Source organism: Mastomys coucha, unplaced genomic scaffold, assembly GCF_008632895.1.
Source record: "Mastomys coucha isolate ucsf_1 unplaced genomic scaffold, UCSF_Mcou_1 pScaffold14, whole genome shotgun sequence".
NCBI classification, from domain to species: Eukaryota; Metazoa; Chordata; class Mammalia; order Rodentia; family Muridae; genus Mastomys; species Mastomys coucha.
Window position 1 is genome coordinate 80,847,715 of NW_022196896.1, and position 24,100 is coordinate 80,871,814.

At 40.0% G+C, this 24,100-nt stretch overlaps 1 protein-coding gene across 1 annotated transcript in view; it reads right to left on the minus strand.

Moving 5' to 3' along the window:
- The window catches only part of Pgap1 (post-GPI attachment to proteins inositol deacylase 1), an 84,688-nt gene that overhangs the window by 12,107 nt on the left and 48,481 nt on the right, over window positions 1-24,100 (minus strand). The window contains exons 14-25 of the mRNA XM_031367502.1: window positions 24,007-24,082; window positions 21,615-21,688; window positions 21,457-21,508; window positions 20,757-20,823; window positions 20,250-20,358; window positions 18,966-19,004; window positions 12,649-12,742; window positions 9,861-9,951; window positions 8,693-8,890; window positions 7,525-7,660; window positions 4,802-4,852; window positions 900-1,087 (exon numbers count right to left, since the gene is read on the minus strand). Coding sequence (XP_031223362.1) covers window positions 900-1,087; window positions 4,802-4,852; window positions 7,525-7,660; window positions 8,693-8,890; window positions 9,861-9,951; window positions 12,649-12,742; window positions 18,966-19,004; window positions 20,250-20,358; window positions 20,757-20,823; window positions 21,457-21,508; window positions 21,615-21,688; window positions 24,007-24,082 — 1,175 coding nt within the window. The remainder of the gene's footprint in view (window positions 1-899; window positions 1,088-4,801; window positions 4,853-7,524; window positions 7,661-8,692; window positions 8,891-9,860; window positions 9,952-12,648; window positions 12,743-18,965; window positions 19,005-20,249; window positions 20,359-20,756; window positions 20,824-21,456; window positions 21,509-21,614; window positions 21,689-24,006; window positions 24,083-24,100) is intronic.

Here is a 24,100-nt window from a genome sequence, read left to right on the forward strand (position 1 = left end):
AGGGAAGCCCTAGAGAGTTGAAAGGCCTTCTACATTCACAGATCAGCAGATGTGCTGCCCAAAGCGACCTGTGGATTCACAGTGATCCTGTGAAAACACCAATGGGTAACAAAGCCTCCTTGTGCTTCCATATCTTCTTAAAAATCTCACACATTAGAGAAAACATGCCACACTTGTTTTTCTGAGCCAAGCTTACTTCCCGTAACAGGATAATCTCCATGTTCATCCATTTTCTTGCAAAAACTACCATTTTGTTCTTCATGGTTGAACAGTCCATTGTGTATACACACCCCATTCTCTTTACTCATTCATGTTAAGGAGCCTCCACGCTCATTCCTAACCTGGCAGTTGTTGGTACTGCTGTACCAGTCGTGTGCAGGCACAGCTGTTGCACACAGTGCTCTTTGTGTACAGCACTGCTTTGGCTATTCAGAATCCATTGTGTTTCCGAATAAATGTAACACCGCTTCATTCAGCCTCCTAATTACGTTTATTCCTAGGCATTGTACTGACTTTTTAAAAGGCTGTTTAGTAAAGGTTTTGGAAAGAGGAGGGGGACCAACAGAGAAGAGAAACTGGGACAAGAGACGATGACCTCAACATAGGAAAAGACATGTACAGAAAAGTCACAGTGAAATCCATTTTCCATATCACACATAATAAAATGGTTTCTATATCATTCTTTTTTCACTTTCTCTGGCTGATTTCTGGAGAAACTTATAATCTGAAAACTTTATATATCATCACGGCTAAGGAGGGAATGGAAATATACTGAAAACTAATGCCAGGCAATACGCCGCATCCTACTGAACATGGAGCATCAGGAATCCAGCCAGGATCTATTAAGAGAGACTTAACTGTGTGAACCACACAAGCAATACTGACATAAATAAACACACCTAAGGTTCTTCAGCCAGTAGATCAGAGACGGCATGCTGAGCAGCACAACCCACGTCAGCAGGTTAATCACGGTACTGTGCATGCGCAGACTATCTTCAGCATCACCAGCACAGAAGCGAAGGCTTTGCACGGCAGAGTCTTTATGGTGGTTGGACTTTTTTTCACTTCTTCTGGAGTGTTTGGGGTTCTAGGAAGCAATAAAATAAGAATGCCGAGGTATGAATAAGCAGTAAGTTCAAGAGACCGCTCAGAATCAAAATCACTAAATTATGTAACTAACTCACCTTTTCATTTTGAAACATAAATAAAATACCGAAATAACACCGTTAGAAGTACTTTAAAAATTGTTACCATCGTAAGAACTTTGGTTTTCTGTTGTCTGTTTGTTAGTTTTCTTTGAGGTGTGGTCTTGCTAGGTTACCCTTATGTTACCCTGGCTTATCTCAAACTCTTGGGCTCAAGCTGTCACTCTGTTTCAGCTTCCTGAGTGCTTGGAACAGCAGCACGTGGGATCACGTCCAGCTACGTTCTTTTGACTTCTTGATTTTATTGTTAGTAACAGCTCAAAATAAAATTTATAACAGTTTATTTCTTAACAACAACGAAAGTGCTAACTGGAACAAGTTAAACTGAGGATGAGTCAGGTCTGTTTTATCCTTAACTTTATTTAAAAGTTCCTAAATTCATAATTCCCTCTAAACACTGTAAAATTCTCACCCCCTACCCCTGGTTTAGTTAGGGTTCCATTGCTGGGAAGAGACATCATAGAAATTATTCTTATAACTCTTATAAAGGACAACATGTAATTGGGGCTGGCTTACAGGTTCAGAGGTTCAGTGCATTATCATCAAGGCGGGAACATGGCAGTATCCAGGCAGGCATGGAGCTGGAGTAGTTAAGAGTTCTACATCTTTATCCAAAGGAAGTCAGGGCAGATGATCTTCCAGGAGGCTGGGAAGAGGGTCTCAAAGCCCACCGCCACAGTGCCACACACTTCTTCCAACGAGTCCACACCTACTCCAATAAGCCAATACTCCTAATAGTGCCCCTCTCTGAGCCAAACATATTTAAACCACCACATTCCACTGCCTGGCCCCTATAGGTATGTTCAAACACAAGTCTATATGGTTGCCATACCTAGCCATAGCATAATTTGAAATACATTTAGTCCAACTCCCAAAGTCCCCACAGTCTCTAGCAGTCTCAACACTGATAAAAGTTCAAAGTTTAAAGTCTCTTCTGAGATTCCTATAATCACTTTACTGTAATTTCCTATAAAGTCAAAATCAAAAAGCAAGATAACATACCTCAAATATTACAGGATATACATTAGCATTCCAAAGCTTTATAGAGAGGAAAGATGGGATCAAACAAGACCAAAAGCCATCTTGGCAAACTCCAAACTCTGCATCTCCATGTCTGAAGTCAAAGTGCTCTTCAGATCGCCAACTCTTTTCGTCTTTATTGACTGCATCAGTCTTCTTTCTCTTGGGCTGGTTCCACTCCCTGTTAGCAGCTTTCCTCTGCATGTCCCACAGCTCTGGCATCTCTAATATCTTGGGGTCTCCAAGTAAACTTCAACTTCACAGGTTCTTATTCCAACATTTGGGATCCACACATGATCCTCTGGCCTCCTCCAAAGGGCTTGGGTCATATCTCCAGCTCTGCCCTCTGTAGCACTCCAGAGTCAGGTTGACTTCACTCCACTGTTGCTACTGTTCTTGGTGGTCCTGCCATGGTACTGGCATCTCCAACATGCTGGGGTCTTTAACTGTAACTAGGCTTCACCAATAGCCTCTCATAGGCTCTCTTCATGGTGCCAAGCCTCAACTTCTTTGCATGACTCCTACAGTCTTGGGCCATCAATTGCAACTAAGGATGTACCTTCACCAAGGGCTTCCCTGGCCTCTCACAGTGCCATGCCTCAGCTGCTCTCTATGACCCCTTCATACCTTCAAAACCAGTACTACCTGGGTGATTATTACACATTACCAAGTCTAGCTTCAGCATAAGGTACAGTTTCGGCTATCATTGGAACGAAACTTCTTTGTGCTTTCAGAAAACTCTTCCCAGAAGATTTCACCTCAATGATGCTGGTCTTTTATTAATCACCGCTAATTTATTAGCTCCAGCTAACCATCATCAATTGTCTCAGTAGTCCCTTCTATTCCTGACTCTAAAGCCAGAGCCACAAGGCTGCAGCTGCCACGTTCTGCTGCTTGCTGGGGCTGGAACATGGCTCCCTTGATCTATTACATTATCATCAAGTTTCTGTTTTTCAATTCCTTCACTGCCTAAACTTGGCTGTCCTGGAATTTCCTCTGTAGATTGACCTTGAACTCAGAAATCTGTGTGGCTGTGTCTCCTGAATGCTGGGATTGAATGTGTGTACCACCATGCCTGGGCCAAAGCTTTTTTTCACCTAGAACTTGCTCTGTCCCAGGCTGGCCTTGAACTCAGAGATCTGCTTGCCTTAGTCTACTGGGATTAAAGTTGTGTACCACCGTGCGTGGACCAAAGCTTTTCATGGTCACTATTCCTCAAGATCCAAATCAAAAGCCTAAGTCTTCCAGCTTCAAGATCTGGATCACAAGCATGACCTCCATTTCTGGATTGTAGTTCACTCCAGATTAAAAGTCCAAATGAAAACAATAACCAGGTAATAACATCTAACATGACATACGATTCCTTCTTCAACTGCAAAGACGTATCTGGATGGGATCCTGCCCTGAGATTACCACTCTCTTAATCTGTTTATCTCCTTAAACACAGTATCAACTCCATTTCACTTCCTGGTGACCCTTTATTACTTGAACTAGATATTTTGTATTTTTCCTTTCTAAGTTTGCTATGCTTGATGAAAATGCTCTTCATGAGAGTAAGCCAGAGGACAAAGTCTATGCTGGGCTTTGCGGAGACTTTGTTAGTGCTATTAATCTGATTCTGATTAGATTCTGATTAAGAATCTTAATCTGATTCTTTTTACCTTAGCCTCAGGCAGACTCTTCAAGAAGGGAAAAAAAAAAATTCACATTCATCATCAAAATATCACAAAAAACGGTCTCTAGGCTACATACTAACATTCTTCTCTGAAACTTCTTGAGCCAGGCCCCCAGAGTTCAAATCACCCTCTGCACCAATGTCTTTCATATTCCTACTAGAATGGTCCATTAAGTACCACGTAAAGCATTCCACTGCTTCCCAAATCCAAAGTCCCCAGATCCACATTCCTGTAAAAGATGGTCAGGCCTACCACAGCAATACCCTAGTCCCTGGTACCAACTTCGGTCTTAGGGTTTCGATTGCTGTGAAGGACACCATGACCAAGGCAACTTTTTATAAAGGACAACACTTAATTGGGGCTGGTTTCAGAGGTTCAGTACATTATCATCATGGCAGGAAGCATGGCAGCATCCAGGCTAGCATGGCACCAGAGGAGCTGAGAGTTCTATATCTTCGTCCAACAGAAGCCAGGAGCATACTGTCTTCCAGGAGCCTAGAAAGGGTCTCAAAGCCCACCCCCACAGTGCCACACTTCCTCCAACAAGGCCACACCTACTCCATCAAGCCAATTCCTCCTAATAATCCCACTCCATGAGCCAAGCATATTTAAACCAAGACATTCCCCCAAACTTCAAAACACAATAAAAAAAAAAACAAAAACAAAAAAAACAAGAGCACTGACTACTCTCCGAAGGTTCTGAGTTTGGATCCCAGCAACCACATGGTGGCTCACAACCATCTGCAACAATGGGATCTGATGACCTCTTCTGGTGCGTCTGAAGACCGCTATTGTGTACTCATATGTATCAAATAAATTAATCTTTAAAAAAAAAATCAAATGTCTATTTTCTCAAGCATTTTCATATCAGCTATACAGAGTTCAGAAACAAAAGCTTACCACTGGCTGATTCTTTTTAAATGATGTTAGGCTGGCTTGCAGACGAACCACCTAGGGGGAAAACATTACTTTAATTTTCCTTGTTTTGGAAAAAAAAAAAGAAGGACTTTTTTTTTTTATAAGATTGTATTTATTTTATGTATGTTAGTAGACTGTCACTGTCTTCAGACACACCAGAAGAAGGCATCAGACCCCATTACAGATGGTTGTGAGCCATCATGTGGTTGCTGGGAATTGAACTCAGGACCTCTGAAGAGCAGTTAGTGCTCTAATAGACTTTTTTTTTTTAAGTTAAAACTGAGAATCACCGGGCGGTGGTGGCGCACGCCTTTAATCCCAGCACTTGGGAGGCAGAGGCAGGCGGATTTCTGAGTTCGAGGCCAGCCTGGTCTACAGAGTGAGTTCCAGGACAGCCAGGGCTATACAGAGAAACCCTGTCTCGAAAAAAAAAAAAAAAAAAACTGAGAATCATTATAATCTGAAAATTATATATATATTATATGTATTAAATATATATATATACTTGAACATGGAGCTGAAGAAATGATAAAGAGCATTAGCTGCTCTTGTAGAGGACCTGGGTTTGGTTCCAAGTGCCCTCGTGGCTCACGAGCCTCCATAACTCTACTTCTAGGGGTTATTAATGCCATCTTCTGGACTCCATGTACACTGACACACATGCAGACAAAACACTAATACACATGCAGACAATACACATAAAATAAAAATAAGCAATGCTGAAAACATTTTAAAAGTAAGCAACCAGGCTTCATTTAGACATTTTAAAACAGTATTTTATGAAAGAAATCATAACAGATACTAACTCTTATGGATTTAAAAAGAAAGATACAGGGCTGGAGCACTGTCAGCGGTTAAGAGCACCGACTGCTCTTCCAGAGGTCCTGAGTTCAAATCCCATTGACCACATGGTGGCTCACAACTATCTATAATGGGATCTAATGCCTTCCCTCTTCTGGTGTATCTGAAAACAGCTGTATTATATTCACATAAATATAATAATTCTTTTAAAAAGATAAAGAAAAACACAATAGAAATAATACAAATTTCCAGAAACTGTTTAAATCCCATGATCCTATGTGTGAATAATGCCTTGCTATAGTAATTTTATATCTTGTAGGACAATAGTTTGATTATATTTAATATTATATAAAAATGTTCAATTATATGTGGTGGTAAATTACCTATAAGACTTTTAAGAAAAAATTTTATTGTTTCCCACAAACATCTGATGGAGTTTTGTCTTTAAGTCAGTTTTTTTGTTTTTTTTGTTTGTTTTTTTGAGACAGGGTTTCTCTGTGTAGCCCTGGCTGTCCTGGAACTCACTCTGTAGACCAGGCTGGCCTTGAACTCAGAGATTCGCCTGTCTCTGCCTCCCAAGTGCTGGGGTTAAAGGCGTGCGCCACTACTGCCCGGCCTTAAGTCAGTTTTTAACAAAATATTTCTAGCCAGGCAGTGGTGTCACTCGCCTTTAATCCCAGTACTTGGAAGGCAGAGGCAGGTGGATTTCTGAGTTCGAGGCCAGCCTGGTCTACAGAGTGAGTTCCAGGACAGCCAGGGCTATACAGAGAAACCCTGTCTGGAAAAACCAAAAAAACAAAACGGGGGGTGGGGCTGGACAGATGGCTCAGAGGTTAAGAGCACCAACTGCTCTTCTAAAGGTTCTAAGTTCAAATCCTAGCAACCACATGGTGGCTCACAACTATCTATAATGAGATCTGATGCCCTCTTCTGGAGTGTTTGAAGATAGCTACAATGTACTTACATGTAATAAATAAATCTTAAAAAAAATTTCTAATTAAAAAACAGAACCTAACCATGTAATTTATAAACTAAAGTAGCTCTAGACAGCTTTTCAGATGCACAAAACTTCCCTTTAGAAAACTGAAAATAATACAGTCTTAGTGTTTAAAAAGAATCAGTAAAAGCAGTTATGTAGTGTGGTGTCAACAGTGAACCACACGCTCAATGCACCACGCATGTAGCCTGGAGCCTCCTAGATCCCCTGCGAAGCTGGCCGTTTATTCAGTGTTCTCTGCCTCTCCAGGAAAATCAGCAGGCAGCTTGATTATTATTTTTTTTTTAGATTTATTTATTTATTATATGTAAGTACACTGTAGCTGTCTTCAGACTCACCAGACGAGGGCATCAGATCTCATTATGGGTGGTTGTGAGCCACCATGTGGTTGCTGGGATTTGAATTCATGACCTTCCAAAGAGCAGTCAGTGCTCTTCCCTGCTGAGCCATCTCACCAGCCCCAGCTTGATTATTTTTGTCACTGTCTTTAATTTTTCAGCAATCTATGTCCCTATTCATTGATATGACTGACGACATGATTAAAACTAACAACTTTTCCTTTTCCTACTTCTGAAAAGTGTAAATCCAGTCTTTAAAATGTTGAAAAAGTTAATACGTGCAAGAACAAAAAGCAACCTAAAACAACAGATTACATCTTTCTTCCTTTGTTTTAACCAAAATCCCCATTCAGACCAGTAATTTCAATTCTATACTTAACTAAATATAAGTTAAATAATCATGATGCAAAAACCAAAAAAACAAAGAACAAAAAATACCACCTTTGCACCATCAATTTTCTGATATAGTAGAGGGCTGCAGAATCACACAGTCTTTGCCACTAATGCCTATGAGGCATTCTACAGGTGCCTAACACAAAGCCCAGGCCTGGTTCTACTGATCCGCATACCTTAAACACATAGTACAGGTAAGACAGGAGTATGGCGAGTGCCCCACAAGCTGTCCAGCTCACTATGAGAAAGACAGCTGTCAAAACAGGCAGGTCTGGTGACATCACCTTGACATCTTTAGGAAGTTCAGCAGGTCTGGAATAAAAGGAACAAGGTTTCTAAAAAACACAGTGACATATATTCATATGGCCCAAAACAAACCAAAATGTATAGGCTGAGGATCCCTCACGTCACAAGAGAGCATTCCAACCCATGCGCTCATTGGTGGGCCACAGCCAAAATGCAGGTATATTAGGGGAATTGTAAAATGACCTTCAGGTTATGGATAAGATTTCTCATTATGTATATGTAAATATTTAAAAACCTAAGAGGGTCTGAGGCTGGAAACATTTAACAGCCTGAGTGGTTCAAATGGAAAGCAACAAAGCCTGAAGTGCTCTACCAGGCCCTCTGCTGGTTAGTAATGTTATTAATATGTGAGGAACACAAAGTAAACAAAAAAAGTATTTCTCAGCAAAGGTAATGACGTCGTATATAACCCAGTTCTATAACACATTGGGATGATTATTTCAATCAGTCATTACAACTGTTACTAAGGAAGAAAACATGACAATTACTGACAGGTCCTGTGTCACGCAGGCCTGACAGAAGAACACATTTCCGTCTGTGAAGCCTGAGCTCTTACTGACAGAAAGCTGAGAACCGCCTCACGACACGGAGGGAACCAGTCAGCATATGTGACAGGAAATCACATCACAGCCATCCCGCACGGAGGAGGGAAAAGAAAACGAGACTCGTGTTTTTATCCGGGAAGCCACGAGTAACTTTAAATTCAAACAGCCTTTGAGCCTGTACTCCATCCTACCTCAGGCTCTGTTTTTTAGAGTTTATCCATTCATCCAATCAGATGTTAAAAAACAGCCTTTGAGCGTGATAAGAGAAGCCAGAGTCTTTATTTATGATACAAGTGACAAGACTACTGTTGGAATGTGTGTGAGTGTGCATAGGATTTTATACGTCCCCCTTCTCTCTGCTCCACTTCTCTTCAGTGCTGAGGATCAGATTCAGGTCCTACCACATAGCAGACACATGCTTTTCCTCTGGTCTCCACCCTAGCCCTTATATTTTCTTCACTGAGGAGTAAGAAAGCTTTTAGCATAACTTTACCTTTTCAGAGCTAGCCACAATGAAGACAGAAGCTGCACAGACGTAGAAGAGAGCAGGCCGCTCCAGTATGCAGTGCACGTTCCAAACAGAAAGAGAATCAAGGATACAAGGGGGAAGCACATGCTCTGGCTAGTCAGAACGATGGCATCTAACTCTGGTAATAACACTGCATCCCACAGTTCCTTAAACCATCTATACCTGTGAAGCAGACAAATGAAACCATCACGTAGAAGCAGAAGCAAACGAAACTGCAACAGCTGTTGTTTAACTGTCGATTGCCTGAGGTGTCTAGCCGTCTACTAGAATCCGTAATGTGCTCAAATAGTTTATAAAACATACCGAAAACAAATCTTAATCCTTTTTTTGTTTTTCTGCATAAATGTTCATGTAGCCCAGGCTGGCTTTGAAGGGTAGATCTTCCTGCCTCCACCCTCTGAGTGCTGGGTTACAGGTGTGTGCAACTGTGCGTGTGTGCACATGTACGTGTGTGCGTGCGTGCGTGCGTGCGTGCGTGCATGCGTGCGTGCGTGCGTGCGTGTGTGTGTGTGTGTGTGTGTGTGTGTGTGGTATGCTGCACATAGACTGAGCACCTTTCTCTACAGCTCCATGCCTTGTTCCCTTGAGATAGGGTCTGTCACTAAACTGGGAGCTTGCCATTTCAGCCAGCAAGCGCTCAGGTTCCAACTGTCCTTTCCCACTCAATGTTGGGGTTTTAAGGCAAACAGCGACAATCGGTCTTGGTGTCAGTACTAGAGATTCAACTCAGGTTTTCACAGAAGCACTTTTATTTACCCACCAAGTGACCTTCTCAGTCCTTGGTTCTTAATTCTAGTGAACAAAACAAGTAACGTATCCTCCAAGAGAGCCTACTGAGCATTAAGTATCTGAGGGCTCCTTTACTCTATCAATCAAGCCCTACATCACTAATACAGTGTTAGCAGCTTAAAGTCGGGAAGTCAACAGCTATTGGGAATGGTCTGTAATTACTTTTGAAATGATTTCACTACTGAAAATAAACATACTGGGCCTTTTCCTAAAAGAAGATTCAAATTTAATAAAATATATCAGTTGCCAAATATACATATAAAAGTTCATACTTCATCATGAAATTGAACATAATTATTTTATAAACAAAATTAAAATTATTATCACAGATAATAAAACTTACCCCAACAAAAACTTAATCATAATTACAAATGGGTCAACTTTGTATGGTTTGGCTTCTTTATCCAATATGGTAGAATATTCTAAGCAATAACCTGGTGATTAAAGAAAATCATTTGTGCAACAAAAGTTCACAGTAATTAAACAAAGATACTTTATCCCACAATTCCAACAGTAACATATAACAAAAGAATAACACTGTACCCCCAAAACTGCAAAGGTCTATAGTTTTACCACAGGCAGTACTCTTGGAAGGTTCACTGCAATCCACATATCTAGTCATCTGTCAAGCAAATCTAGGTTTGTCAAATCCAGGGCTTCACAATGTGTATTTTTATAAATATCAATGTGATTTTAATAGTTTTATTGAGATAGAATTCTTATGCTATACAATCCATCCATTTGACATCCATAAATTCAATGGCTTTTAGTATATTTGGTTATACATCATCCAGCACTACAATCAGTCTTAGAACATTTTCATGACCCAAAAGAAATTACTTTTAATTTTTCTACTGTTTGGTAATTGCTAATCTCCCTTTTGTCATTAAAGATATTCCTATTCTGCACATGTAATATAAATGTAATCATATAATGTATGATCCTTGTGATTAGCTTCTTTCATTCAACACTTGTCAAGACTCAACCATACTTTAATGTATATAGAATTTATTTTGAGTTGCTAGGGATCAAACTAGGGAGGACTTCATGAACTCCAGGCAAGTGCTCTATCTACCACCGAGTGATACCATCAGCCCTTCATATCTTTTTAGCAACTGCTTTGCTTATGAATATTGTGGACATTTGTGTACTTGTCTTTGTGGATGAAAGCTTTCAGTTCTCTCTGGTGTGCTCCTAAGAATAGAGGAGCTGAGTTATACAGTAAGTGTCCATCCATTTGAGGAACTGCTAAGCTGTTTCCTACAGTTTCATGTGAAGGTTCCACTTTCTCTGTTTCCTTATTATCCTATAACTATCATTTTTACTAGGCTCATTCTAGTGGGTAAAACCTACAGGTGACATGATTTTCATACTTGCTGCATGACTACATCTTCATTTGTTCTAGAACAGCTAGTTTCAAATATCCCTAGTATCTCCATAGGCAATCCAGAAGATTCTCTGTGATTCAGAATCTGTCAGTGTGTCAGTCTGTTAGAATGAAGCAGTATAAAGTGTCTCTTTTCAAAGTGGAACAGACATACTAAAGTCTGGCTGATGTCATCCTGCCAGAATAGCCCACAATTAAAAGGCTAGGTTTGAAACTCAGAAGGCAACAGTTTCCTGTTCTCCCTGTATGCTGAGCTTGGTCTGCAATGCATGTATGTATGCATGTGAGTGGGTGCAAACCAGAGTCCATCCTAATACAAAGGAGACCGAGAAAGAGTGAACAGTTGCTGAGGAGATAGGGAACACATCTAGGGACAAGCTACACAGGGACACATGACACAAACAGACAGCACAAAAGGTGGAAGGCGAGCTTAGTGTGGAAAATCAATTATAACACACCGCATTTGAAAAGGCCATCATGACAACTGACAGATTAAACATTAACAGTAAACTCATGAAAAGCTATTAAAGGGCACTGAAGTTTTGTGAAGGTCATTTAAAGGAATGAATAGTTAGAAAACAATTTGGTTCACAGAAACAGTGAGGATTCCTGACATTCCACAGCTTGGCCTCACTCTTTCCCCATCTCCTACCTCCTCTGACTATTGTCCAAGCTGGCTCAGCTTGGCCTGCTGGGAAACCATAGTCTAGATCTGCTCTTCCCTTCGCTGACTCTGGGAAGCTGACTTCTGTGGACTCTTTGGTCTTCAGCCGCATTAAGACTTTTAAAAAGTAGTAATGGAGCATTGGCTCAAAAATCAGGAGAAAGGGGAAGGCTGGGGCATGGAGGAGTAGAGAAACAGGTGAATGGGGGAGGAAAGAAGGAGAAGGGATGGAAGGAAGAGGAGAGATGAAAGAGGATGGGGAGGAAGGAGCGGAGTAAACTAGGAAGGCAGGCAAGATTAGCGAGTGCATGCACACTGCAAGTTTATCAACCCAAACATCTCGGCTGCCACAGCAGCAAAGTGTGGTCGGGAAGAGACTCTAAGTCCGTGGCTCTAATAACCAACATACGTGTGAGGAAACAGAAGGACATATCCATCAGGGGGGCATGATCAACGGAATCTAAGCTATGAGAAACATAAAAGAACACAAGGTTTACACTAAATTACAAGGGGGAGTGGTGGGATGGTGGCGAACTGTAGCTACGGAACTTAATGATGAAACCTAAGGACAAGCTGCAGTGTGTGGATCTTAACCTGAAAAGCACCAAATACTAGGATCCCTTGATACTGGCAGGCCACTACTAACCCTGTCTTCTGTCCTGTGGCTCCCGTTCCTTCGGGTTCTTTCCTTCCTACCTCCTTTCCTATCTCCCTGTTTATATATAAAATATAATATAATATAATATAATATAATATAATATATTAATGTATATAATAACTTTTGTTCTTTTTTAAGACAAAAGTACTGAAAAAAACTGAAAAGAAATAAAGAAGACTGGTCACAAAATCACATGCTATTCTGGCATTTCCAAGGTGGTAGTAAATTCTAAGATCTTCCTTATTATGCCTTCTAATTCATCATAACCTAAATAAACATGACCACAGAGGGCACTAGCTTTGCTCTAGAGAACTGGCAAAACAAAAACAAACAAAATCAGCAAGGGAAAATGACATGAAACTAAATGGCTCTACGGTAAAATTTAAAACAGCATTAACATTTTAAGGCGTGAGCATTTTTACCTGTTGAGAGGAGAGAGTATAACTGTCCTCCGTAAGCAAGAAGGATGCTAGATACAACGTAGGCAGGAAGAGCTCCACCATGAAACCTAACTACCTGGAAGACAGGTAAATCAGACATCAACTGCGGTATATCCGTGCTGACAAAACAGGTGCGTTTTCACACAAAATAAAAAAGGTTATTCTTCACTTTGCATTTCTCCTGGCGTGGCTGCACACACATTTCTAGTAAGGAGCATCACAACCCTAAGTAAGTAAATATTATTGATGTATGGCACCATAGGAAAATCTGAGTTTTCCACCAGAGGTATAACTGAGCTCCCACGTTATAAGGTCTTTTCAAAGCATCCTTATTGAGCACCCAATATTCACTCAATATGCTTGGCTTCTTATATGCATTATCTCATTGTGCTCTTCGCAAAAACACCACCTTGACGTGGTTTCATCCCTATTTTAAGGACAGAAGAATTCAGGTATGGAGAGTCCATATGTTGTAGTATTATAAATGTTAATGGTTAACTTACTTCATCTCTATGCGCTTATTAATAAAATCGGGGCAGTACTAATGTTTATAGGTGGGTATAAAGATAAAAGCACAAGTCACTGTTTAAAGCAGTTGGAATGATAACTCTCACTAGATAAGCCATCCCAAATCCTTCGCTGTAGCTATTAACCTTCACTAAAATGGAAATCCTGTGAAACTTGAACTTAAACTGAGCCTAGGCTCATGGCCACGTTCCAGTTCTTCAGGATGACATAACCTGTATAAAGCACACTGTATTAAAGGTGATGTTAAGTCAATTGTTCTGTTGGCATATGGTAATTAAGCAAAATCATAGGCTCAACTGTGATATTTTTATATATGCACATTATGTATGCCTCTCAATGTTAGCATTAATTTAAAGTTTTTCTCTATTCCATGGAGTCTGTTTAAAGCATAAATTGTCTGATAACTGGATAAAAACATATGGCAGTTGAAGCCCAAGCCCAACACAAACCAGTGTGTAAAACTTCAAAAAGCCCAGGGTCCTTCTCATTTTCCCAGTAGTTTTCAAAGCAAGCTGAGAGTTTACTGTTCGAGAAGCATGTCAGAAGCATCATCTCATCTCTCCAAGGCCTCTGAGGGAGTCCTCACCCCCTACTCCAAGGCCTCTGAGGGAGTCCTCACCCCCTACTCCAAGGCCTCTGAGCGAGTTCTCACCCCCTACTCCAAGGCCTCTGAGGGAGTCCTCACTCCCTACTGAGTAGACCAGACAGATTTAGGAGCAGAGACTGCTTGCTCATGTACTAGGAGAATGTAAAGAACTCTTCAGTTGCAAAGAATGGAAGGAAAGCTTGCATGCAACTATTTAGGGGGCTGAGACAGTAGAATCACTTGAACCTCCCACCGTAGACTATGGCAGTGAAGTGAAGCAGCCTGGTGCATTCAGGGCTATGTGCGGCTTTACCTCTCGCTGAGCTGTATTCCTTGTACAAGGCATCCTCCTTATCGCTATACCTCATCAGGAGAATGATGGACAGTGTTTCACTAAGTGCACCTACATCACGCTCCTACTTGAAATGGTAAGTGACCACACACAGCAAGTGATTGATTGAGAATGGTCACCGCAGTCAATCATGAATATCCTTAACTGTTCCAGAATTCTGGACACAGTCTTACAGTGTATTCTGAACATGAGACTTCTGGTAATGAGAAAGGGCCACTGTTAGAAGCATGTTGTACCAGGCTGTGGATACAACTGGTCCATAAGGTACTAAATTAGCAATCAGAAACTGGTCTTCTGTCAGAGTTAAGTGTAGGCATGCTACATTTTACTCAGTACACCGCATAGTATTTGCTAACAATTTGAGTATATACCAACAGTGAAAAACGGAAATCTCTAAATCCAGATTTCAGTTTCCCTTAACAAGTAAAGATTAGGCAACACTGGAATTCTCCTGAGACGATGATCACACTTTACTGTTTATCCTTTTTCAGGTGAATAATCTAAAGAAGAGTTAATCTTCTCTTTTTCAGAAAAAAATAATTTAATGAAAAAAAAATAATCTATTCAAAGGCTGAAAATTCGAGTAACTACTCTTCATTCATCTTCCCCATTCATTTTCTTTCATTGTAGCAGAAGTGTGTGTACGTACACGAAACTAGGGGCATTGGTAGGCATGAGGCCATAAAGGAAGAGGGACAGCAGAACACAGGTAAAGAGGAAAGCAGAAGTTCTAGGGTGGGAAAGTTTAAGTAGGGACTGGGGTAGGAGGATCTGGTGGAAGAGAGGGTGGGGGATTAACCAGAATGAAACAGACAAATAGAACTTACTATCATGTAAACCCAATTAACACACACACAAACACACACACATGCATGTGCATACACAAATGCACTTGCACACATGTTTATGTGCATATACCCACACACATTCACTTGCACACACACATAAGCAAGCACACACACACACACACACACACACACACACACACACACACAAATAGACTGAAAGGAGACACACTGCAGATAGACAATGCTGCTTCTAGAAGCACTGTGGCCCTAAACAGAGTGCCTAGTGCTGGGTGTGGGCTATCTCCATAGGAGCTGTTGGTAAGGGAGGTCCCAGAGGACCCTCAAATAAAAGTCTCCTGTCAGTTCTCTTAGTTGCTCACTGGAACTAAAGAATAAACCCTATTGCGGAAGATACCACACATCGTGCTTGCAAGACACAAAGATGGCAGGCTGGAACTGAGCGGGAAACTTCTCTCTGCTGGCTGACTTTCCAGAGCCAGGAGTGATGCTAGTGGCCTAAAGAAAAGGCACCAGCAGTAAAGTCTAACTAACTTCACACCCAGCAAGAGTGTACTCTACATCTCAGCAGGAGTGAGATGTCCTCAGCCGGCTGCCCTCTGACTGGACTGGGGGCTCACTTTCCAGGAGGAATTAGCCTATGCCTGGTACAGCAAAAGCAATAGACAACCCGTGCCCGGGAAGGCCAGAGGCCCGAAGGGAGACTTTCTACTGTTTAATGAAATTGACATAGCATCAAACTGCCTTTTAAATCTCTAGTTTTATACCAAAGGCAGAAGCCATTTCTAGCTTTAGTCAGAAGGCCTCTCTTTGCAGTGTATAGTGGTGAATAAAGAAATTTATGACTGCCTAAGATACTAAGATACAGTTGAGGACCCAGTCTTTTTTTTTTAAAAAACAGGATTATTTTATTTTTGTATGTTTATGTGTCAAATGGTGTGAAATGTGAACAGTGATTTGTTTCTTATTTAAATATATTTATAGAAATACAAATTATAGTATTCTAAAAGAAAGTATATCACTATGTGTTGTTCAATATATATATACATATATATGTGTATATATATATTAGAAGCATATCATTTTTTAAAATCAGATATTTTCTTTATTTATATGTCATATGATATCTCCTTTCCCTGTTTCCCCTCTGGAAAAAAAAAAGAAAAAAAAAAAAAAAAACCCTGTTCCCTCCCCCTGCTCACCAACCCACCCTCTCCCGCTTTCTGGCTCTGGCATTCCCCTACACTGGGGCATAGAACCTTCACAGGGCTAAAGGCATCTCCCCCCATTGATGACAGACTTGGCCATCCTCTGCTATATATGCTGCTGGAGCCATGAGTTCCATCATGTGTACTCTTTGGTTGGTGGTTTAGTCCCTGGGAGCTCTGAGGGTACTAGTTAGTTCATATTGTTGTCCATCCTAAGGGACTGTAAACCCTTCAGCTCCTTGGGGAGGACCCAGTCTTAAGCCATTTATGTCACCCCTTAAAGGGCTTAGGGAACGTTATAAAGTGGGAGGAGAAAGAATGTAAGAGCTGGAAGGCAGGGTGAAGTCAGGGGTGAAATGCCATTCTCCTGACATGACTCAACAATTGCAGTCATGAACGCCCAGGACTGTGTAAGACTGGCCCTGTCAGTCATGGCTGTGGAAGAGATCTTGGGGTTCTACCTCTTACTGTTGAACTATTTACTACTTAGAGATTCTGGGAGAGGAGGAGATATTGTCTTGAGTTGTCTACCCAGGGGTAACTCCAACAGGTTCCAATGGATAGCTCCAAACCCACAGTCATAGGCATGGCCCTAGTTCACTTAAGCAGGTCACACACTAAAACAAACAGAAATGTGAGAAAGAGATCTGTGGGGAAGAGGAGGGTGGGTAGCAAGGGAGGGTGAGGTATGAAAGTAATCAGAAACTGTCCAAGAACAAACTTAATTCATAAAAGAAATGGAAAAAAACGGTATCAAACTTGTACATCCATGTCTACGGCTGCTCCATCCACAGGAACAAGGACACAGAGCAAGCTTGTCAACAGATAAATGGGTAATGATAATATGGCACATATATATGTAATGAAACTTTGTTCAACTATAAACAGATGAAATTAGGAAATCAGCAGGAAAAGGCATGGATCTAGAAATATTGCAAAGTGATACAAACTAAAGATAAAAAAGCAAGTTCTTTCTAGTATGGAGATTCCCAGCTTGTGATTGATGTATGTAGATAGACAGACAGACAGACGGAAACCAAAGGCAGGCAACAAACAGGTGCTGAGGAAGAGGGAGGGGGCATGAAGGAACAGGAGACATGAAACTGTATAGGAGACACAAGCTGGAAATCAGGAATGTTCAATGCTCAGGGCTGCCTCGTCAAGGGGGGAGATATATAACCTGTGTCTGCCGAGAACAAAGTGATTCACAGCTGGTGGCCTCTGCACGATCTGCACAGCCAGGCCACACCGCCTCCCTCAGACTCATGTTCACGTCAGTCAGTCGGCAGTCTGTCCTCTCTGCCACCCGCATCAGGACCACTGTTTACCCTGAGCGTGCTTCCTCAGTTAAGCCAGAGAACCTATCTGTATGGACAGTGTTGCTTGTACTCTACAAGAGTTTCAATATAGCCATCTCTGAAGCTTTTCTGTACACGCAGGACTGATTAATTACCACCAGAAACTATTCTGAAATTGTGCTGTGCTTAAATATGCCTGAAATAAACTCCCCGGCGTCAGACAACAGAAGTTTGGATGAAAACTGTCCACTGAGTCATGCTGAGCCATACTTCCTTCTTGCCTCACTCTGCTGGTCAGGGTTTTGCAGACCCCTCCCACAACAATGGAGAGGAGACTGGGGGTTGGGGGGAGTTAAGGAGTGGAGGGCATAGGAACTGAATAGGGAGGGAAATCTAAAACAGTTTGAAAATGTCATAATGATATCAAACCATGCTTTGTGTGCTAATTTAAAGAATCTAAAAATACACATATATCAAATGAGTTAGATACATTATAAACTTGAGTCCACCCCCCTAGGATCTACAAGCTAAATAATTAAGGATGGAGAAAGACCATGTGCTTTTTCATTTTTGTAATTCTGGACTTAATTAACCCAAATTCTTTGACATCTTAAGAAGTACAGACCTTTGATTCAATGACACTAATATAATCTTACTTTTTTAGAAAGATTTCTATATCTGAACATAAGTATTACCTTGTCCTCATTTGATATAATTGTCTTTGGTTATTGTACACTAAGGTTGCTTGAATTGTCTCAGCACTGATCTGAAATATGGGCCATGGGGATATGAATAAGAGGTATTCATCTTTACTCTAAGCTATGCAAGTGACAAGCCCTTTGCATACTTTAAAAGCACAAAGAACAGGAATTATTTTGCATTACAAAAAATATTTTTTAATTGGTTCCTTAAGTCTTTATAAATTTTTAAGTATTTAATGATGCTATTTTACAACTCAAACTAAAATTTACTTGTTTCTTCATGATTTATACAAAACACTTACACATTAACTGAATTTTATTGTTCACAAAATTTACATCTTTAATCCCAGCACTAGGAAGGCAGAGGCAGAGGCAGGAGGATCTTTGTGAGTTCGAGCCCAACCTGGTCCACAAAGTAAGTCTAGACAGCCAGGGCTACACAGAGGGACCCTGTATCGAAAAACAAAACAAAACAAAACAAAATCTAAATATCTAATTCTCACAGGTTGTTCAAATGAGATAAGGCATACAAAATGTTTCATTATAACAGTTGAATTATAATCATGACCAAATACAAAATTACCAATATTAATTATGTCTGAGTCACAAAACATAAAGACCAAAAACTCAAAGCAGCAATAAATTTTTCATTGCATTAATTTCTGTCTTAACCAACATTATACAATTCTGCAAATTCTAATAATAATGACTACTTCTGTAGTTTTACTTAAAAAATTGCTAATTTACTGAAAAAGATTGCAATCCCTTCCAAATCACAAAGCAATAAATAATCAACCAACTTGTATTAAGTTTGTCTTACCTGTCCAAGTATTTGTGGAAAGGATGTCTTAATTGTCACCTGGTATAAAATAATTGTTAAAAAAGGAGATTATTTTTCCTAAACTCATTTTATATCTTATTGAGTACTTCTGCATATTTTTTAAACAATTAAACAAGATCTTCCAGAATGTCCTCAACCATCAATTTAATTGTCTAAAGTACAGTTTGCCAGTACACTTCCTCCTCAACAACTGGATGCATGTGGGTAGTAACTCTTTACTACTCATTATCCACAATATGTTATGAAGAGATCATGTTAGCTAAAATAATGTAAATCATAGTAGTATCTGTGGAAGTCATCTTTAATATATATTTGATATTAAGAAAGCTGGAAAAGGAGAACTTTCTTAAGAAAGTTGCAACAATTATATACAACATGGTTATGTCTTGCTAAAATTCTGCTTTAAAATACGTGATATTGACTTTCAAAAAGCATGGACATTTGATGAGCATGCAGTATTTGAAGCCAAACTGAGAACATTTTTTTTTTTTAAAAGATAGGCTTTCACTGTGTAGCCCTGGCTGGCCTAGAACTCACTATATAGACCTGGGTGGCCTCAAATACACAGAAATCGACCTGCCTCTGCCTCCCAAGACAATACAATTCTTATCACTTTAATATTTGAAGTACAAACTTTCAAACTGAAAAACACAGTAGACCTGGAATATTCATCACTGTTAGAAACCATGGCAAACTAGCATCCATGACTTCCATGAGACATGAATTAACTCCTTCTACAGGTGCATCTGAAACCAGGTCACAGGAACAGAGTCTCCTAGTTTACCCTAAGGAACTTAGTCCTACTGCACAACCCAAATACTTAGGGCTGCTAACCAGGAATAAGATACTTCACATACACTAGAGTATTATGACGTCACCACTGAAAAGCATACAGATCTTTAAGAAGTAGTAGAGACGAGATCCTTAAACTAACCCAGTACTGGTACAAATCAGTATGCACCATGCCAACTGCTTTAGTGGACCATGACAGTTAATTAAATGAAGCTCTTCAACTTACGAAAAATTCTTCACTCTGGGCTTTAAAATTTAGAATGAGTTGCAGTATCCACTTATTCTATAAGATGCTCACATGCTTTTATCTATAGAAATACTAAATGGTAAAGAAGGGAAGTGGAAAATATTTAACATTTGAATTTCTCATACTTATGGGCTTCCACACAAAATGATATATCTGCAGCTAATAGAAAAAAAGACCTCTACTCATCTATAATTAAATCATACAATCATGCAAACATGCCTTACCTCATACTGACAGTCTGATGATGTGTACATTTTTAACAGTGCCACATAGCTGTCATTTTCTGGCTGAGCAACATGAAGCTTCAGAGAAATGTCTGTGGAAGATGGAACCCTGAAGAGATTATTGGAATATCAGTCCTCAAATATAATGTGCCAGTATACAGCCACAGCTAAGGTGATTCTTCACACAATAGAATGAAATAATGTAGAGGAAGGAGACAGACAGATGCATTGTCCCAAGTGGACACTTGCATCATACCACAGCTATTTGGCTGTCCCTCCAGTACACGGGGAATGGTGGAGGTAAAGAGAAGACAGTCATTTTTCAAATAGGATTTAAGTGCTATATTGTTTAAATAGAATTCTATATATCTTAAATAATGGGCATGAGACTAAAAGGTGCATACATTTTACTAATAGGAACTTCAATAATGCATATGACTTAAATAAACTAAGCACAGATTCTATTTTAGAACACCAAAGTTTAAAGCAAACTTTTTATATGCTTACTGTGCAATGGTTAGTGAATCTTCATAAGACCAGGGAATATGAAGTTTATAGATACTAGTTATTTCTTCTGTTAAGACACAAAGGAGAGAAGCATTATTCCGTGTGTTAACTTAACTTGTACACAAGCTTTAAGACTACTACAAATAAACTGCCCAGTTTACAAAAAGATCAGTGTGGGTCATAGCACATGATAAAAGATTGTTGAATATAATGCTCCCAAATGATATTAAGGTATTTGAGTAGTACTAAGAACTAATATAAAATTAAACAGCTAAACTGAGTTGCTACTATAATAAGACATAGAGATCTACAGTTTAACACTTAATATTCATGATTAATATTATGTTTGTATATGATGAATGTGTATAAGTACACGTGGTCAGGTGGAGGTCAGAAAGACTTTATGGATTCATTTACTTCTTCCACCTTGACATGGGTTCTGGGGATTGAAATCCGGCCTTTGTCTGTTGAGCCAGCTCACCCACCTCAAAATATATAGTACTTTTAAACACATAAATATGGTTTACTATTAAGAAAGAGTCTATATTAAATCTCTTGAAAATAGAAATGTTTTCCCACGATGATATATTTAATTGTACTCCATATAAAATATATGAAAGAAAAGAGATGAAATAAGCCTTGGAGAAACTTCAGAGCAGATGCACCGCTCTTCAGACCGTAACACTACGTCCTTCCTTACCTTTGCTTCCAGTGCACTTGCTGACCACGTTGACTTTAAAAGCCTGGTATATCTGATAAAGGATGACAAACACAAACAAAATAACAAAAACAAAGTGTCTTTGTTTAATGAAACAGCAAATGCAGAAGAAGATTTCCTGTTCTACTGGTGAGGATTACCTGCCCGAAGTTCAGGAGCTCTACGTTGTAGTATAGGCCGTTTGTATTTAATACCACCTTCCTGGAAGACAAGCCTGTTGAATTAAAAGCACTGCGTTATTGAGAAGACCAGGGAATTTCCAAAAATTTGCTGATTGCTTAAATAACATTTAAAAATACCAACAGAATTGTGAAACTAAGAGAAAAAAAATTTTTTTAAATTTGTCGTGGTGGTATATGAACAGAGGGGTGACGTGCTTAAGGCCAGCGCAAGCTGAGACTGAAGCCATCTGTGCTATGAGGGAAACAGACGGTCTAAAACACAAGTCAACAAGTTTTTACTGCTGATATACAGGCAGTAACTGCTAAATCCAACAGTATTTATAATGACTTTCAGTTATACTGAAGGTGATTTTAAAAAGTCAAGTACTTATTAGGAAGATTTGGTTCCTAAAGCACGTTATTTTTAAATGATACGGGTAATTCAGAGTTGTTGCTTTGGTACTTTCCTGAGCATTTCATTCCCCAAAATATCAACCCAGGGTGGGCTAAGGGGAAAAAAACCTTAAAGGAAGTTTCCTATTACAAGCAACACTGATATTTTTCATGAAAGGGATATGTGTGTGTGTGTGTGTGTGTGTGTGTGTGTGTGTGAACAATTAGATTTATTAGCATCATACTTCCTGACACATGAGGAAGGCACATGAATTCTGGGTATTCTTGGCAAAAATACATAAGGTCAATGTGAATATGTGACAGCACTAAACAAATCCAAACTAAGGGATTTTCTGCAAGCAACTGAAATGTTTCAAAGTGAGAATGGACAAGGAAACCGATGGAGGAGCTGACGTGTGGCAGGAGACAAACAGCTAAACCGAGGCACCTGGAGGAGGATTGGAGACAAAACTGTTGAGGTTATTAAAAATTGCACCAGCACTAATTCAGATTCGAAGCTGCATTATGGAGCCGAGAGGTTCAGTGGTTAAGAACATGCACAGTTCCTGCGCAGGACCTGAGGTTGATTCCCTGCACCCAGATCAGGTAGTTCACAGCTTTTCCACCTCTAGGGGAACCTAACACCTTTAGCCTCAGCAGGTACCTATACTCGTGTACACATGCCCAGACACAGGCATACACACATACAGGTTAAAAAAAAAAAAATGTGTTAGCCAAACATGGCAGAGCAGGCTCTATAATCCCAGCCCTCAGGAGGCAGAAATGTGAGTCATAAGTTTTAAGGTAAGCTTTCCTGGGCTGACCTAACATAGTGCATCATTGTTAAAAACAAACAAACAACAACAGAAAACAGAAAATAAAGTGCTATATTTATGTAAGAGGTCAACATCTAGGAAAGACTGGTAAAAATTATAAAGGAAGTCTGCACTCTTTCGTAACATTTCTATAACTCTAAAATCCTTTCAAAATAAAGCTTACAAGAACATCTAATTGGGGGATGGAGAGACGGTTCAGTGGTGAAGAGCACTGGCTGCTCTTCAGAAGAGCTGAGTTCAACCGTACCATGGTTCACACCATCTGTAAGTCCAGTTCTAGGGGATCTGTTGCCCTATTCTGGCTTCTGCAGGTACTGTACACACATGGTACACGAAAAATACATGCAAGCACAACTCCCATCCACATAAATAATTAACATATAGTGGAGAAACCTTCATTAGACAGACAACAATTTACATATGCTGTGCGTCAGATAATTACCATGACAGGGTTGAAGGCACAAGCACAGAATCAGAGTGAGAAATAAGTGAGGTTTATGTAAATAATAAAAATCAAAGCTTGTCCTGTGTGTGTGTGGGGAAACTCTACTCTACATAAGAAAATACACATATAGAAGCACTTGGTTCCTGCATTTTATATAAATATGGGAAAATACAGAGGTGGTTTGTAATGAGAATGGCCCCAATAGGCTCATGTGCTTGAATAATTTGTCCCTAGCAGAAGGAAGAGTTTGGGAAGGATTAGGAGGTGTGGCCTTACTGAAGGAAGAGTTTGGGAAGGATTAGGAGGTGTGGCCTTACTGAAGGAAGAGTTTGGGAAGGATTAGGAGGTGTGACCTTGCTGTGTTTCCCAGTCCCTCCCTGCCTCCTACCCTAGGATCCCTGTGTGGGTCTCAGTTTCCCAGTCTCCATGCTTTGCTCTGCCACTATGTTCTCTAGTTACAGTCTTTCTTTTATAAGTTGCTTGGTCATGGTGTCTTATTACAGCAAGAGAAAATGAATGGAGACAAAGCCTGTCTAACCTGCAACCTCAGAAACTGCCAGTCAAATGACTGCACCTGGCCACACTGTTTCCTAAGTACTCCACTTGCAACATGCTAATAGTTAATAATCTACTACTGGCGAAGCCTATTGGCACTGCTAAAAGCTGTGCTTAAAAGCTTCAAAAACAAAATACTTACCAAAGGAAAAAAGGTGAGTTACAGGAAGCTGCATGGATCTCGCTTCTTTCTTAAAGAATTCACAGTCTACAACAAACTGAGATATAAGACATTG